The 19,484-nt window shown below is 36.8% G+C and overlaps 1 protein-coding gene across 5 annotated transcripts in view; it reads right to left on the reverse strand.

The window, feature by feature from the left end:
• LOC106726970 (lipoxygenase homology domain-containing protein 1-like) overlaps nt 1–19,484 on the reverse strand; it is a 107,452-nt gene that overhangs the window by 77,273 nt on the left and 10,695 nt on the right. For 2 of the 5 annotated variants that reach the window (XR_001363122.1, XR_001363118.1), the window contains exons 3-5: nt 7,073–7,144; nt 6,309–6,370; nt 74–159 (exon numbers count right to left, since the gene is read on the reverse strand). Coding sequence is in view for 1 of the 5 variants with exons in the window: in XM_014543863.1 (XP_014399349.1) it covers nt 6,330–6,370; nt 7,073–7,144 (113 nt within the window). In the remaining 4 variants the exon portion in view is untranslated. Of the gene's footprint in view, nt 1–73; nt 160–2,602; nt 2,677–6,308; nt 6,371–7,072; nt 7,145–19,484 lie in introns of those variants that run through there. The other 3 variants (XR_001363123.1, XM_014543863.1, XR_001363124.1) reach the window with 2 other exon arrangements.

A 19,484-nucleotide genomic window follows, 5' to 3' on the forward strand; every position in this document is an offset into this window, starting at 1 on the left:
ACTTTGATCTATTAGTTAGATGCTACACGTATCCATTCAAATGTAATAATTGATATGCAATACTGAGCAGTACCTTGTTCAGCTTCATTTCTCTCTTCAAACATAGGCCAGGTTACAGAAAAGGAACTTGAATCATAGCACTATGCCCTCAACATGAAACTATAAAATGACAAAAACAATTGGGGGGAAAAGGCATTATAAACAAGAATCCTTTCATAATAGAATTCAAAGCATATTTGGTTATTGACATTTTTCTAAAGTAGGGTGGCATCTGAGCAGTTTTGCTTCCTGTCAACACTGTTGCATGTAACATCACCAAGCCCAGCCTTTGGAAAATGATGTCGAGCAGCTAGACTGAAATTGCAAGGCGTCTGCCAAGACACTCTGGCATTTGGGATTTGGCAGAATGTTGCAAAATAAATTTTCTTAGACAATTCTGGTCTTTGCCGCATACCCAAATGTCTGAGAAGTGATTCCAAATGTTCCTCTGATCACATTTTCCTTCACATCTCTTGCTTTTGTTACTTTTTATCTGCCTGGGTTAAGATAGCAAGTCACACCCGCTTGGGATGAAATCTGAGGCCATGCTTCTTGACTCTGTTTCACGCAACCCTTCCAAATTCCCTTCAAAAAGCTACTGTGATTAAAATTAATACTTTTAAAGGTAAACATACCAAATTCGGGTCATTATTTTAAAGACTTTTTTAATAGCAGTTTTAAGGTCATAGGAAAATGGAGAGTAAGGTACAGAGATGTCCCATATACTCCCTCCCTTCACACATAAACAGTCTCTCCCAGTATCGACATCCCCCACCAGATGGTTACATGTGTTACAACTGATGAACTTACATTGACATATCATCACCCAAAGTCCATAGTTTACATTAGGGTTAATTCTTGGTGTTTTATAGGGTTAACTATAGGGTTAACTAGGGTTAACTCTTGGATGTAGACAAATGTATAATGACATCTAAGCAGCAATGTAGTATAACAGAGTAATTTCATTGCCCTGAAAATCCTCTGTGTTCTGTCGATTCATCCCTTCCTCTTTCTTAATGCCTGGCAATCACTGATCTTTTCTCTGTCTTCATAGACTTGAAACCGACTTTTGTGAAATGTCATATAGTTGGAATCATATAGTATATAGCCTTTCAGATTAATAGTATGAATTGCCAATTAATAATAAGGCTTCACTTAGTAATATACATTGAAGTTTCCTCTTTGTCTTTTTATAGTTTGATAATTCATTTCTTTTTAGTGCTGAATAATATTCCACTGTCTATATGTACCAGTTTGTTTATTAATTCACCTACTGAAGAACATCTTGGTTGCTTCCAAGTTTTGGCAATTACAAATAAAGCTTCCATAAACGTCCACGTGTAGGTTTTTGTATGGATGTCAGTTTTCAACTCCTTTGGCTGACCGTCAGGGCCGCGAAGGCTGGATTGCGTGGTAAGCGTGTTTCGTTCTGTAAGAAACTGCCAACTGCCTTCCAAAGTGGCTGCGCCATTTAGCATTCCCACCAGCAATGGGAGCTCACATCTCCTCCAGCATCTGGTCTTGTTAGTGCTTGTTCATTCTAATAGGTGGGTAGTGGTATCTTATTGTTGTTTTCATTTGCGTTTGCCTGATTACATAAGACTTGGAGCATCTTTTCATGTGCCTATCAGCGATCTGTATGTCTTCTCTAGTGAGGTGTCTGTTAAAGTCGTTGGCCCATTTTTTAAGTGAGTGAACCTCACAAGTGTTTCTTAGTTGTCCTCTCATCCCTTTAGGTGGGACAGGATGGCAGCACTGACTACTAGGAACTTTCCTTCCTGTCAGGTCAGAGAGGTTCCAATAAAACCCAACAGGTAGGCTCTGGTTAGAGTTTCTCCTGAGGGTTGGCCTTGCTAAGAAGAACAGAGTGCTCTGGCATATTGCAAAAATGGCTCCTTTCCCTCTTCCTAGTGCAGTGAAGGGAACCCCCCACCACAACCCCGACAATATCTACTGTGAGAACCTGGTAGAATTCCTAGAGGTAAAACTCACAGAAGTGTGGGGCTCCTAATGACCGGGTCCCCTTGAAGTTTTTAACTATCAAACTTGTCTACTCTGAGCCTCCAGCAATTTATCCGTTACAGTTTAACACTTCCTACCCTGGCCTGGGTTCCTGTGAAGATTTCAGCTCCTGACTTTATGCTCTAGGACAGTGATGGCAAACCTATGACACGCATGTCAGAGGTGACACGCAAACTCATCTTTTTGGTTGATTTTTCTTTGTTAAATGGCATTTAAATATATAAATTAAACATCAAAAATATAGTCTTTGTTTTACTATGGTTGCAAATATCAAAAAATTTCTATATGTGACATGGCACCAGAGTTAAGTTAGGGTTTTTCAAAATGCTGACACGCCGAGCTCAAAAGGTTCACCATCACTGCTCTAGGAAGTTGCAATTCTCTGTTTTTGCTTGTTGGTCTCTAATTTGGAGGGGCAGCCCTTTGTCCTATGACCTTACTTACTTCTCTTACAGATCTAAGACATATTATTTATTGTGCAGTTTGTTCAATAACTTTTTACTTGTTGTTATGAGAAAATGGTGACTTCCAAGGTCCTTACATGTGGAAGCAGAAACTGGAATTCCTGGGTCATTTGTCAGATTTGTAATATTCTATGCAGCAGACTTTCCTCTGGTTCCAACACAGTCGCACTGTTAGAGCAGGCAGATAGAAAGATATGAGTTGGGAGAGGCTGGAGAGGCAGCTGGGGCTTGGAGGAAGTAAGTGTGAGACGTGACAAACTGAAAATAGACAATGGAGGCATCAGGCCCTATGCAGGCAGGAAAGATTCAGAGCCTCCAGGATGTGATCTGATGGCATAATACCTAGATGAAGGAGCCTTATAAATTAAAGACACCTTTTTCCCTTAGAAATAAGGAAGGGGGAGACTTACTGAGGAGCACCCCAGTCTAGGATATAAATGTCCCAAACCCCCCACCCAAGCGGGGCACTCAGTTTGGCCAGCTGAGTTGCCTGCTCAGATCCTATCTGAGTGTATTTCTTTCCTACAAAGAAATACTCACTTGTTTTTGCTGACATTTGTAGTCTATTGTATGAATTCATTCCTACAAGCGAGACAAGAACTGGGGTCACAGGGTACTGTCTCTAGACAGAGACCCCCTTGACCACCGCTGACAATGCCATTATGGAACCCATCACTCGCAGAAGGACGTGTTGACCCCTCCCCCTGATTTTCTCTTTCCTCTTCTTTTATTAAAGCAAGATAACCATTTCCTCCTAATCTTTGAAATAATCATTATTCACATCTGTAAATATTGTTTATACTATATTTAGGCAATGCAGAGAGAAAATAATTTTGTGGAATAGGGTTTTCTCCTTCATATTGCGTTACATGGTATTCGCTAGGCTCACAGCACTTTGTGACTCACAATAAAATCCAGTGTCTCTCTCACATTGATGTTTCTCTCTCTGTGTCTCCCCCTCCCTCCCTTCTACTCTTTCTAAAAATCAGTGGAAAAAATATCCTCAAGTGAGGATTAACAACAACAAAAAAAGAAACAAAAAAGTTATACATTAAAAAAAAGACTAAAAGCTTGACTTAAAAGCTATTTTTAAATATAAGATGGTATTATATCATAAATATATGCATCATTACAAATTTGAAAGAAGCCAGACAAAAGAAACACAAGTTATAAAAGTGAAAATATGTAAGAAGGCAGATTTGATGTAGCTTTACTAAGAACTCTGTGGGATTTACCATAAAGTCAAATGGCAGTGAGTGTCTATCACTGTCCCCATTTGATAGAAATCCGAGTAGGGAAAATAATTCTTTACATTAAGTGGTAAACAAGTCTTTGATTTACAAACTATGCATGATCAGAGAAAGAAAAGATCTCTTCTTTTGATAGAAAATAACATTCTTTGCCAAAATCCTGACAGTGAATGCCAAGAACTAGATGAGTCAAACATTTGCTGGCAAAAATAAATGCAAAAGTTTCAAAATTTATCACATTTATGAAAAATGCTTGTGATATGTCTTTACTGTTTGTGATCCCTAGGGGCGTGACTGTATTATTGAAGCCAAGAGTCACACAGCGACCCTGAAATATAAAGCTAGATCTAAAAGCAGGGAAGCATGCTCATCTCAATAGTTCAGCTGGGATTCATAGTGGGACATGTTGCTCGCATGGGATAGCACCCCACCCCGCTTGGTAACCAACATATACAGACTTACTGGCAAGAAATCACCTTCTCAGGAGACAGAAACTGACCTCCATTCTCTGATGTGAATAAGCCGTTTAAAAAGTGTACTTGGATTACAATAAAAGGCTCATTTGCTGACCTTTACCCTCAGATCACTTTCCTCTTCCATGTTCTTGGACTTTTGCATTAGTACAATACTGTCTCAAAGTCCTCCCAACTATGGAATCAATCCTTTCTCTAAATACCTTCTTACAGTAATGTGCAATATGCAAACCAGAATTAAAGCAGAGGAGCTCTGTACTGAAGATACAGAGTTATAGAGGAGGAGGGGAAAACACCCCATGTCATATCCACAAAAAGTCCCAGCTGGCGTTTACTTGGCTGTTATATGTGAAGTGATGGAAAGGCAATCCACTGGGAAAATAAGATTCTATTTCCCCTGTATTCCTCACCTTTGGATGCATATTAGCATGCATGATGAGAGAGTGGGTGAGGATTCATTCCCACAACAAGCTTCTAGAATGCTAGAATCAAGACACTATGGGGGATACAAAGTATGTTTCTCACTCATGGTGTGCTCCAATACTGTTGGATTTTTTCAAATTGTCATTTAATTATATATTGACTTTAATATTCTAATTAATTAGATAATTCAAATATCACATCTATGCATTTTAGAATTAAACATTTCAAAAAATAACTTGGAAAATTAACTCAATTTCTCAGTCTTCTATTTTTTCCCCTAAACATTATTTAATTCACTGTTGGATTTTGATTTTAGACAAATTGGATTTTTTTTCTAAATACTATTAAGCAGGTTCAAAATGTATTTTTATTCATGTTTTATAATATTCCAGCAAATTGAAGCAAAGAGTATATCTTAAAGTCACACAAAATGAATGTCTTGAAGTAGTGGCATGGGTCAAGGTGATAAACCAGTTACATTTGGACTCACATCTTACCAATCTAAGCTGCCTCTAAATTGAAATAAAAACAAATACATGGAAATGATGTTTTCTTTTATATCTTGAAATTTAAAATGTGGGCAGACTCAAGTGAAAGATTCTGGACAGTATAACAAGCAGGTTGAAAATTGCAGCCATTTTCTCTCTGATTCTCCCTTCCTAATTTGTTACTAAAAATGAACTCTATGTATGTCTGTTGTCTTTTCTTCATTGAACATGGATACTTTCTGATAAGAAAGGCCATTGAGAATTGCCATGTTTGAAAATCTATCACCAACTAAGAGTATAACCCAAAACCCCTAAATTACTTGATCCCTGGAAATCTATGTACTCTTGGGACTACATTTCCTAACACTTGAAACACTTGAAAAATGTATTATGTTTAAGAAACAGGAATATAGTATAATAAACTTAAATAATCTCTATATATAAAAGTCTAAGCGACTGACCGACTGTTCAACCATTTAACCGTTCGACCGTTTGGCTGGTAGCTATGATGTGCACTGACCACCAGGGTGTAGACGCTCAATGCACAGGCATGGAAACATGGAAGAGAATGATGAATCTCAGAGGGAAGGGGGGAGGGAGAGGGTGGGAAGCAATTAACCAAAGATCTTATATGCATACTAGAGACCTGGTGCACGGATTCGTGCACCGGTGGGGTCCCTCAGCCTGGCCTGTGAGGATCAGTCCAAAACCGACAATCCAACATCCCCTGAGGGGTCCCGGATTGTGAGAGGATGCAGACCAGGCCGAGTGACCCCACTGGTGCAGGAATCCATTCACCGGGCCTCTAGTACAACACAAAAACAGTAAACCTAGCATTTTTTATTTTTTCAAAGTGAAGGACTTTTTAAAATTTTTCAATAATAATAATGCTTAGACACTTATAGATTACATTGTAGCAATGCAGTTCTATTAAAATGTGTTTTTATTTTATTATTTTAGAGAGAGAATTATATTCCACTTTGAAAATTACTGCATGTGTAACTACTTAAGAACAATATGTAATTAATCTAAAATAATGAAAGACGTTAAAATAGTAATGCTTCATTAAATGTCCCTAAGCATATTTAAAATATCACAAAGTGGTATGGTCAGCTTAGCGGTAATTATTTTAGATTCCAAACACTGTACCTTTGTAAAAACTCTTGGGATTCAACGTAACCTGCGACAGCCTGAGGAATGCTCTGCTCCACCTGTAATTAAAGAACAAGCACCTTAGGGACGCTGAAGGGAAGACGAACATTGTAGGCACCAATTGACTTAAAATATGTCTTCCCTTCTCTGTTTTGGCACCTTGTGAATATTTTTGTGTGCATTTAACTTGTGTTGATATCCTTAAAAATATAACATCAACACAGTTCAAATAACCCTATTATATTCGTGGCTTTTAAGAATCTTTTCTAGGTAAAAACAAAACAAAACAAAAAACTATCTAAAGTGCAGTGACTCTGAGTTGCCCACGGGAACGGAGCTGGCTAAGGCAAGCCAGAACTGGAACTCAGGCACCGTGAGGCTTGGTCAGGTACCCTGAGCTCTACTAGTATAAAAGTAATTAGGAATTTTAAGCACTGCCACTGTCAATGATATACAGTGTTTCCAGAAGCTTCCATGCTCTGTTTAAAGTTCCACTAAGCATACCATTGCTTGTCAGCTGTTGGGACATACGTAGCTAAGATGACACATGATCGCTTGTGCAGGAAGACAGACAGTGCATCTTAAAGGAGAACCAGAAGCCCCATCAATTATTACAGCCTCTGAATACTCAGCATTCAGCCTGCAGGAGCTCATGGGGCCACACAGAGTGATTTAGAATTGAGTTTAAGTCTCAGGAGCTGAAAACAAGCATGCAAAGGGCACAGGAGGAAACCAACACTTGGGTCACTGCCTAATCTTACCATGAACAGGATATAGAGAAGGGGAGAAAGGTGAACTTTTCCTGGAGGTATTTTTCTTCAGAAGCAACAAATCTAAAACAAACAAACAAAAAACACACAGTGGAATATCAATAATTAGTAATCCAGCAGTTCATAGAGGATGAAGAGAAAATGTGTGAAAATCCACTAACCTTAGGGTAAGAGCTATTGAATTACTACCAATATTCTATAGACAGGCTGATACTTCTACATTTTTTTTCGTTCTTAAGGCCAATAGAATGCTAATTTGTCTTAATTCTGTTTCTTCGTTGTATAAACTTAGAGGTCAATACAAAAGGACAAATGTGCATAAGTTCATCTGCAAAAGGCCAAGATTTATATTCATGTTTTTTTATTACTAGTGCACAGGTTTTTAGACCTATCAGCCTAATTGAACTGTTCTGGATTTTTAAAAAATGGTAATAAGCACCATTGTCTTTATCCTAAAACCCTTCTCTCATTCTAGCAATTTCAGTCTTCAATGGATCCATCTACAACCCCTTGACCTTCTCTAGCCAGCCATCTTTATTACCCTCCACTTAACCACAGTTTGGTGTCCAAACTCTGGGTTTAGTCATTATCAGAGTTCTCAATCCTTTGAAATCTTCAACAGTAAAAGTTCATTCTCTCATTACAGGCCAGACACAGCCAGCTGCTTATTTCTTCCCTCTCCATCTGCTCACGCACACCACTAATCTTCTTAACACTTTTTCTTTCAATGAACCATTAACCAGTTCTGCTGATCTGACTTTACCCCCTAACTAACTTGAATCATAATGGCAGTGATGTGAATATTTATTTTCCATCACCTCATTTTCCTTTCTCAGTTTTCATTCGGCCCCACCTATTTTGCCAATTTCCTATTAAAACTAAAACATAACTTATTTGTACCTATACTTGGCTTTCCATTGTTGTGAATTACCTGTGTATACTCTTTAACCATTGACCTATCATGGAATTTTGTCTCTCTGATCTGGATGCTAATACTTATTTGCTATAGGAGTTGTGTAAGTTTAATCTTCACATTAATATTTTATTTGTAGAAATTGCAGGTATGTTCTCTCAGAGCTTATATTTTAGTTCAAATATGATATATTTTATTTCACAGAAATTTTAAATTTTCAGTTATAATTGACATATAACATTGTATTCATTTTAGGTGTACAACATAGTGATTTGATCTATGAATATATTGTGATATGATTGCCACAATAAGTTTAGTTAACACCCATCTCCTCATAGAGTTACAAGTATTTTTTCTTGTGTTAAGAACTTTTAAGATCTACTTCTAATCAACATTCAAATATACAGTGAAGTATTTTTAGCTAGTCTCCATATTGTACATAACATCCTCAGAATTCTTTTCTTATAACTGGAAGTTGTTACCTCTTAAGGACCTTCACCCATTTCCCCCACCCTCACCCCTGTCTCTGTCAACCACCAATCTGTTCTATTTCTATGAATTCCATTTTAAGGATTACCCATATAAGTGAGATCATACAGTATTTGTCTTTCTCTGTCTGACTTATTTTACTTAGCATAATGCCCTCAAGGTCCATCCATTTTGTCACATGGATATATAGCCAATTTTATAGTATTTAAGTGACAATAAATATATAGTTTAAATAATCACATCATTGTAAAGGTAATTTTAAAAATTTATAGTGGAAACTGGGCAAAATACTGTAACTTATTTCACACAAAAAGTTGATGCCCGGCCAGTGTGCTCAGTGGTTGAGCACTGACCCATACACCAACAGGTCACTGGTTTGATTCCTGGTGAGGGCACATGCCCAGATTTTGGGCTTATTCCCCAGTGTGGGGCATGCAGGAGGCAGCCAATCAATGTTAATGTTTCTCTCTCATTGATATTTCTATCTCTCTCATCCTCTTGCTTCCGCACTCTCTAATGTCAATAAAAACATATTTTTTAAAAACGTTATAACATAAACATATAGAGTATCTGAAAATAGACTAAAAGTTGTTATTGTTAAATGGGCTGAAAAATGATTGTATCGTTTAAAATCTGAAAATGGTTCCCTATGAAAAGATTCTCAGCCTCACTTATAATAAAAAATATAGATCAAAACCACATGGAGATATTTTCATTATAAAATTACTTTTCAAAAAAATGTATTATGTTAACAAAAGAGCCCATCTCTTATCTTCCAAAAGATTGGGCCAACACAGAAGACAGAGCAGTGTTTTATATGTCTTATATAACTCAATAGCATCTTAATAAGTATCAAGGTAATAATTAGGAGCTAATACTGTGGATGTTACTAAGGATAATTTGTCACTCTTCAAGTTGCCAATGCCCTCAGAACTAGAAAAAGGCAATAGATTGAGGAGTGCCAGTGGGAAAAAAAATCACTGTTATTTTTCCTGCCTTAAGGTGATTCTGTTGCTCCAGAACAGTACATTCAGTAATCTTCCTGTCTGGGTACAATTTGAAAAAAGTGGCAATCACTACTGGGGGGAAAAAAAACAGTGGCAAGCCTATTTTGAGGTTTTTATTCTTTTTTTGGCTTAATTTGGTACATTAAGAAAAAGAATTTTGAATCACGGGACAATGTACTTAATTCATGGCATTACATCCTCTCTTAGGTTAGTAAAGATCACAAAATAATTTTTTTTTTTTCTTAAGTTTCTTCCCGCATCTCCCATTCCCCTTTCCCCCCCAAGAATAGTCAGTCCATTCCCTTTCTATGTCCCTGATTCATTATAATCACCAGTTCATTCTGTACATCAGATTATTTATTCACTTGGTTCTTAGATTCACTTGTTGATAGATGCATGTTTGTTGTTCACAATTTGTATCTTTACCTTTTTCTTCTTCCTCTTCTTAAAGGATACCTTTCAGCATTTCGTATAATACTGGTTTAGTGGTGATGAACTCCTTTAGCTTTTCCTTATCTGTGAAGCTCTTTATCTGACCTTCAATTCTGAATGATAGCTTTGCTGGATAAAGTATTCTTGGTTGTAGGTTCTTGGTATTCAGCACTTTGAATATTTCTTGCCATTCCCTTCTGGCCTGCAAAGTTTCTGTTGAGAAATCAGCTGACAGTCGTATGGGTATTCCCTTGTAGGTAATTGAGTCTCTTTCTCTTGCTGCTTTTAAGATTCTCTCTTTGTCTTTTGCTCTTGGCATTTTAATTATGATGTGTCTTGGTGTGGTCCTCTTTGGATTCCTTTTGTTTGGGGTTCTCTGCGCTTCTTGGACCTGTAAGTCCATTTCTTTCACCAGGTGGGGGAAGTTTTCTGCCATTATTTCTTCAAATAGGTTTTCAATATCTTGCTGTCTCTCATCTTCTGGCACCCCAATTATTCTGATGTTTGTACGCTTGAAGCTGTCCCAGAGGCTCCTTACACTATCTTCGTATTTTCGGATTCTTTTTTCATTTTGCTTTTCCGGTTGGGTGTTTTTTGCTTCTTCGCATTTCAAATCTTTGGCTTGATTCTTGCGCTCCTCTGGTCTGCTATTGGGTGTCTGTATAATATTCTTTATTTCAGTCCGTGTATGCTTAATTTCTAGTTGGTTCTTTATCATAGCATCGAGGGTCTCATTAGTTTTCGTGACTCTCTCCTCAAGTTTATTGACAGCTTCTAGCACATTTTTGCAAGCCCTCAAAATTGCGATTTTTAGCTCTATATCCTCCATTTCTGTCATGTTTTTTTGTCTCCGCATTTTTTATGCTTTCTTGGTGCACCCCCTAGTGGTCTTTGTGCGCAGTCTTGTTCTAGTTGAGCCTTGATTGTTGTAGTTAATACTAGAGGGATTTGACCACCAGGCCGACTGGCTGTGAGAATCAGCTGTGTCTGCTGCAGTGGGAAAACTTCTGTCCTCTGGGGGGGCGCTAATCTAGCCTTTGCCTGCGGCGATCCGGCAAATGGCTCTGCGCAGGGCTTGGGCGGGGCGGGCTCAACAGGGCGGGCGGAGGGAGCCGTTATGGTGCCCTCAGTCCTGTTCCCAGAGGCTCTGCTTCTCAGAACCCCCGGAACCGCTGCAAACCTCGGAGGGAAAGCTGCCTTCCAACTGATGCCAGACACTCCCGCTTCTCCCGTTTGGGTCCGAGTCCCCAGCGATTCGCCCGTATCTGGAGCTCAGAGTCTGAGACTCCCCCCTGACCGAAAACGACAACCGCGCTCTCAGCCACCAGCCCGCTTTGCGCGCGCACCTCCGCACCTGAGTTTTTTCCACACTGCGCCTCCTCTGAGCCTCGGTGTGCTGTTATTTTTCCTTCTAGTTGAAGAGTCTCTCCTCAGCCAGCCTTCCTGTGGTTCTGGGTGATGTCCGTTCCGTCTTTTAGTTGTATTTTTGAAGTGGTTGTTTGCGGCAGCAGTCTGCGGTGTTTACCTATGCCGCCATCTTGGTCTCTCCACAAAATAATTTTTAATCAATCCAGTCAAAACAAAGGTTTAAAACAAAACACGTTTTAAATCAGATAGATGCAACACCTGTGAGAGAATGGTGGCTGACTGGGGCACTTAGTAGGATTGAGGATGTTAGTAAATTGAGGAGGGGGAAGAGCTAAGGAAAAACAAGATGCCCTAAATTATTTTGATTCACAGGTGATAGGAAAGATGTCTTGAAGATATTTATTTTTAAACATCTTGCAGCTCTTTTCATAAGCTTTTCACATTGGATGATATAACAAAAGGGGTCAATTCCAAATATTATGACATTTTATGCAGTCATTATTTAAAATACTTTAAAAAATGCCAAAAAGAGCATAATGCTAATGAGAAGAAGGCAATTTTGCATAGTCTTGTCAGAATTAGAATAAAAAAAAAAAATAGTCCCTATTGGGAGCAGAAACTAAATCCAGAATTAATATACTTAATAAAGGTATAATACTTGGAAGGATATAAATCCATAAGAGAAAAACAATGTTCTAACTTTTTATGAATTGTAAAGTGAACAAAACCCATAAAAGGGAAAACAAAATTTTAGTGTCACTAAAAAAAACTTTTGGTACAAACGTTAAATATGCATTGAGTATAAACTATGAACATAATATTAAAAAAAACACACACACACCAACCAATACATTTTTAGAGCTATAGTCAACAATTAGAGGTACTTAAACATATTTTCTTAGTAGAGGACTACAGTTACCCCCTCATAAATATAGCTTTAGAATTGAGTTAAATATTCCTCCCTTAGGTCATTTAGTTTTTCTGGTATTTGTTGTTAGTTTCAATATCTTGTGTGACTAGCAATCTGACATACAGAGAAAGCAATAGCAGTCGACATGATAACCTTGGTAGGTTGAGTTCAGAACACCAGGTCCCTTTATACCAAATTTTCTACAACAGTAAACTTCACTGAAAGAATCTATCTGTGAACGCCAGAATCTTTTGAGTGCCAAAGAGCGGAGTCCTTGATGTCTCATTTTTGGTTGAATTAAGAAGAAGCTTGTTCATCCCTGGCTAATGGCTCAATTGGTTGGAGCTTCCTCCCACATACGAAAAGGTAGTGGTTTGATTCCCTGTCTGGGTGTGTGTGGGAGGGTTCCGGTTTGGATCCCAGGTGGGAGACAGCTGATCAATGTTTCTCTCTCACATTGATATTTCTCTCCCTTCCTTTCTCTCTCTCTCTCTCTCTCTCTCGCTCTCTCCCTCCCTCCCTCCCTCCCTCTCTCTCTCTCAAATTATATAATCATGTCAATAGATGCAGAAAAATCATTTGACAAAATTCAGTATTGTTTCATGATACAGACTCTCAACAAATTAGTATAGAAGGAATATAACTCAACATAATAAACTCTAGAAACCTGAGACTTAATGATTGATCCTACAAAAGACAATATAGTAATTTCTTAATGGTTTCATTAATTCCCAATTAACAAAAATATATATTAATTGATCAGTAGAACTTTAAATTAAATTAACAATACTGAATGTGTATACACTTAATTAAAATTTAAAAAGCACTTGATGTATTACAATTTTTCTTATGTTATAAAGTTATTTCTAAAAACAAATGAACTCCTCAGATTTAAACATGAGAATTTCTGATTATTTTTGTTTTAAAATTGCTAGGTAGCACAGGAACAGAAAGTCAGAACAGACTCTATTAATTTAAAGTTGATATCAAAAGGCATGCCCAGTAGTTCCAAGAAAAATTGTGCAGAAGAACTGCATTTGTATAAAAAAAAATGCAGATTCTAGGATGCAGGGACCAGTAATCTATATTTTACCAAGAACCCCTAGTAATTCTTTTGCAGTCTAGTTGATGAAAACCTTTTAAAGTAAAAAGAAAAAAAAAGTATAAACGACCATAAGTATCACCAATGGCTATCTGCTTTTCCACAAAATTGGCAAAGAGTACATTTGTAATTCAATTGCTTAAATTATAAACCCAAACACTGTTCCATAAACAGTATTTAATAGACTTCACAATGCAGGTAATTCTGGACACATTACTTAGTGATGTAAAATAAATTCTGGTCCTCAATGTTCAGAGCACAAAGGAATTTGTTTACCTGTAAAAAAAAAATCAATGATCTTTGAAGAACTCTAATTGCTGGTCAATACAAGAAGAACACAACAAGATCAATATATCAGTGATTACAGACAAACGTAGGAGATATTGTGGGTTTGGTTCCAGAGCACTACAATAAAATGAACATCTTATTAAAACAAGTCACACAAATTTTTTTTTGTTTCCAAGGGCATATAAAAGTTATGTTTATAGCATACTGTAAGTACAATAGCATGATGTCTAAAAAAATCAATATACATATCTTAATTAAAAATATTTTATTGCTAAAAAGTGCTTTTAAAAAGGGTCATCATCTGAGCCTTTAGCAAGTCATCATCTTTTTGTTGATGGAGGGTCTTATCTCAGTGTTGATGGCTGCTGACGGATCAGGGTGGTGGTTGCTGAAGGTTAAGGTGGCTGTGGCAATTTCTTAAATAAGACAATAAAGTTTGCCACATCGATTGACTTTTCTTTTCATGAGCAATTTTCTGTGGCATGCAATACTGTTTAATAGCATTTTATTATTGCACGGTAAAAACTCATTTCAAAATTAGAATCAATCTCAAACCCTGCTGCTGCTTTATCAACTAAGTTTATGGGGTATTCTAAATCCTTTGCCGTCATTTCAACGGTCTTCACAGCATCTTCACCAGCAGTAGAATCCATCTCCAGAAACAATTTTATTTGCTCATCCATACAAAGCGCTTCCTCATCCATTAAAGTTTTATCATGAGATTGTAGCAGTTCAGTCACATCTTCAGGCTCTTCTTCTAATTCAATTTCTGCTATTTCCACCACCTCTGTGGTTACTTCCTTCACTGAACTGTTGAACCTTTCAAAGTCATCAATGAGGGTGGGAATCAACTTCTTCTAAACTCCTGTGAATGTTGATATGTTGACCTTTTCCCACCTACCACAAATATTATTAATGGCACCTAGGATGATGAATCATTTCCAAAAGATTTTCAATTGACTTTGCCCAGATCCATCAGAGGCATCAGTATCTATGGAAGTTACAGCCTTCTGAAATGTATTTCTTAAATAATAAGACTTGAAAGTGAATTACTCTTTGACACAACTTCAGAATGGAGGTTGAGTTAGCAGACATTAGAACAACATTAATTCTGTACATCTCTATCACAGGTCTTGGATAACAAGGGTACATTATAAATGAGTGGTAATATTTTGAAATAAATATTTTTTCTGATCAATAGGTTTCATCAGTGGGCTTTTATATGTTGTAAACAAATGTGCTATCATCTAGGCTTTGTTCTCCCACTTATAAAGCACTGGCAGAGTAAATTTAGCAAAATTCTTAAGAGTCCTAGGATTTTCAAGGCGCTCTCTACCTATGAAAGTCCTAGATGGCATCTTCATCCAACATAAGGATGTTTTAACCTACATTGAAAACCTGTTGCTGAATGTAGCAGAGGAGGCAGAGGAGGAAGAGGAAGCAGAGGAGGAGGAGGAGGAGAGGGAGGAGATAGAGGAGCAGAACAAGAAGAAGTAGTAAAAGAAGAAATAATATGTGTACTCCAGATATAGGCTGATCTTGGTCAGGTGTTGACTGGTACTTCTCCCAACTATTGAAGTTTTTCAAAGCAATAATTGTGTCTAGCACAAAGTGATCCTCCCCAAGGGTTTGCTCCAGCACAAGGAAAGGGAAAACATATTATTAGAGTCAGATCAACAGTTTTTTGAAGCCACAAAACAGCAACAGACCTAAGCTGGCCCTTTCACAAGGCCATAGATCCAATCTCTCCTACTGCACAGTAGCTACTTTCTGCAAGCAGTTCCCATTCAGTCTTGCCATCATCTTGGTACTCATCTAGCCATATGCTGGGAAAAGAGGGAAGACAAATAATATGAAAGAATATTAAAAGAAGGCACATTACTTAAAACAAAAAAATTTAAATACTTAAAGGATTTAAAGGGGCCTTCAGAGAGGGGCTCAGAAATTTAAAAATCAGTTAAGATTTCAAGCCACATTCAATGATCTTTAGGAATTCAACTTCAGCAAACCTTTGTCCTACACTCAAGTTATATTGATACATCCTCAAATGTCAGTTTTTAGAAACATTCTATGATAACTTTACAAATATTCTAATATATCTTAAAATCAGTAAAAATTTCTTATTTGGACTTTCCTTAGTGGAAATCTTTATTTCTCTCCTTTCATGTAACTGGTGTTTAGTTGCTAAGGCAGGCTCTACAACAGCAATCTACCAGAGATATATAACACAAGGCACATATATTTTTTTAAAAAGTAAAAAAGAGTAAAGATTAAATTAATTTAAATATTTTGATTTTAATAAATTCAAAAGATGATATTTCAACATGTAATCAATATAAAAATTATTGAGCTATATTACTGCAATGGTCTGAATGTTTGTGTCCTCCTACGCCCAGAATTCATATGTGGAAATCCTTTGAAAGGTGCTTAAGTCATGAGAGGAGATCCTTCATGAATGGAATTAGTGGCTTTAAGAAAAAAAGATTCTGGGGCCATGGAACAGACTGACATAGCTTGATTATATTTACACCATGTTAGAATAATGCTTTAGCATTCACAGTTCATACACATAGCTTTGTTTGATTTTAATTCATATGAACTAATAAAAACAGGTATTCCCATGATACTTACACATGAGGAAACTGAACCTCAGAGAAGTTGATAATAGTACCCACATTCCAAAATTAGCAGGGAGCAGAACAAGTGTTTGAGGAACAGAATCAAGAACATGTTTTCTAAATCCTACTCCAGATTTCTTTCCATTTCAGCATGCTTACTGAAGAAGAGAAAATTATTAAATATTCCAAATAAAGAGAAAATGTCTAATGCTGATAAAGAACAGCTTCCTGAGGAGAGAAGGCCTTCAATTCTGGTCTCAAAGGAGGGAGTAATGCAGCCAGAGGGAAGGCCAGAAGCATGCTGATGACACAGCTGGAATGAACTGGACAAAGGGGAGTATAACCAGGTAGTAAGTTACCACACACCTGTTGCATGGAAACAGCACCTCTTGATTGCCATCTTCCTCTTCAGATTTAACAACGATACTCTCAAGAAACCATCCATTACCTGGATAAATTGACAAAGGAGATCACTTTGACTCTTTAACATAAAATATAGTAGTATTGTGATTTTATTCATAGACTCCCAAATGTTCTTTTTTAAGTACACTTGCCAGGCAATTTGAATATGAAAATATGCACATTGCAATTATACCAGTGGAGAAATGAAAACATGAGTAATGACGTAATAACTCAGAGTAGTAGAAGCAGAGGAGAAAACAAGATTCTGCATTAGGGACACAAAATCTAATAATTCGGGGGGAGGGCGGGGGAGAAGGACTTAAAGGCCAACAATAAAGAGAGAAGTAAATTCCCATGAACACGTGTCAATACATTATTTATAGAATATTGATATGTTTAAATAATAATGTAAAGTCACAATCAATCATCATTCTTAATGGTGAAAATTTAGAGGTAACCACTAATTAATGCACTTGTCAATGTGATTAAATAAAGGGAAAAAAGGAAAGGAAAGAAGAAAGAGAATGAAAAGTAATGTGGTGGAAAAGAGAAAACAGAACTTGCATTATTCACAAATAATGTGACTTTCTAAATTAAAAACCTAAAGAAATTTCAGAAAATAGTGGAATTAAAAGAGGTGAAAAATGGTAAATATGTACTAAATATATACAAATTAATTACATTCCTATTGACCAGAAAGGAAGAGTTAAGAAGCATAAGTCAATGAAACTTACAGTATTGAATTGCTGTAAAAATTTAAGAATGTATTGGTAAATCTAAAGACAGATGTAGTATAATTCGTAGAAAAATAATTTAAATTTAAGAGATGACATAAACAAAGAGCTATCCCATATTTGTAAGTACAAAAAAATTATAGAGATATATTTCACTCAAACCAATCTAAAACTTTAGTGTAATTAAATCAAATTCACCACAGGGTTTTACAAGAATATTGATGAGCAGATGATAAAATGTATGTGGATGAGTGAAGCCCAAGAATGTCAGAGCCACTACTGACCAGAGTAAGGTAAGAGATTCAGACTAATGATTATCAAAATGTATTATAAATCTATGCTAATTACCACAAGGCAGAATTGTTGTTGGCGTAGATCAGTTGACTGATGGAACAGAAAAAAGAATTCAGGATTGATCTACACATTTACACAAATGTGATACAGGCAGTCCTTGCTTTGTGCAGTGGTGCAGAACCACATAAAAGACTGCATGCTGAAGCCCTGCCAAGCCATCTTACTAACCAATGGGGAAAATTACGATTGTTCATTGTGAAACATCAAAAACTCTCTTACTGCTAGTTATAAAGATAGAAGAAAATAAAAATATCAACATGAATATTTAGTATACCGCAATTTAAAACAGAAACATTGAGAATTACAAGGTCTAATTCTTTGTAAATTTAAAAAAAAAAAAAAGCCTTTCAAAAGTATTTGATGAACAAGAAAAGATCCAGAGACAAATGGCGGGGGGGGAGGGGTTAGAGAGCAACCAAAGTACGTGTATGCATGCATATTAGCATAACTAATGGACACAGACACTGGGGTGGTGGGAGCTTGCCCGGGGTTGAAATGGCTTGGGGGACTATAAAACCTTTAACAAATAAATTTAAAAAAATGCAAAAAAGAAAAAAAAGTATTTTGAATGGTACTTGCCTTCTTTATAATGTACAGTAAAGAGCAAGTATCTTTTCTATTCCAAACAGTGGTACCCCTTTCTAACATTTTATCACTCTGTGCTGTTAATGTTGTACAATACCTCTGAGAGTTCCTTCAAGGTAAAGTTTTTACCAACATTACTTCCTCTGGGGCATATTCATTCTTTTTGTCACAACCACTTTTCTCACTTATGGTCAAAAGCTCCCTTCACTAAGTTTCTCTGCTGCCTAGAAAGTCTCTCAAACGGTGGCAGTGGCAGCATTCCACAGTCACATTTTTCTCCTGTCATCCCATTTTTGTATGATTTGAACTTCAGCATTATCACTTTCTATTATTTTTTTTGTCGTGCTTTCATCTTTGAAGTATACATTTTTGTAAAATGTCACATGGGTTGATCACTGGGAGACATGGAGTCAATACAATGACCTGCTTTGCTTTCTGTGCATGAACTGGTAACAGATGGGTAGGAACACATCACCAAAAGACTGTGAGAGAAGTAAAGTGACTGGTTGCAGATCAGAATGTGCATCAATTATTTATGTAGTGATTTGTGGACTGAAGAACTAGCAGTGAAGTTTATACTTTATTCAATAACAACTAATAAACCGTGGTACCTGACATTTGAACCATGTTGTTGGTGGACTTGTGCTAATTAACTAAATAATTGTAATTGAAATTTGTGCATACAGAAACCATGCAAAGCAAGGACTGCCTGGATTTGATAAAGATGACTTTGTAGAGCACTAAGGAAAAGATGGAGTGGGTCATGAATAGTGGTGGTACAACTGATTACCCATACAGGAAAAAAATGAAAGTAGATTCCATCTTCATGTCATACACAAATATCAACTACAGATCCAGTAAATATCTACAGCTTAAAGATACAACTTAATATATGTATACATGTGTGCATACGTATGAACTGTTTATACATGCACATACAAATATGTGAACATTTATTTCTAGAACACCCTAGGGTAGACTTCTTAAAATACAAAACATGCTGAGCATTAGAAAAAATACCACATTGTTAAATTCAACTACATTAAAGTTAATAATTTAAGTTCATTAAAATATATCACAAACTGGACAAAATATTGTGGTAGTAACTGCTAGTTGTTTTCCCCTTCTTCAATCACTGCGGTGTTAGAGCCCACATTTCCCAGGAGTCTTTGCAGCTATGTATAACATATGACTAATTTCT

The sequence above is a fragment of the Myotis brandtii genome, unplaced genomic scaffold (genome assembly GCF_000412655.1).
Source record: "Myotis brandtii unplaced genomic scaffold, ASM41265v1 scaffold1102, whole genome shotgun sequence".
NCBI lineage: Eukaryota > Metazoa > Chordata > Mammalia > Chiroptera > Vespertilionidae > Myotis > Myotis brandtii.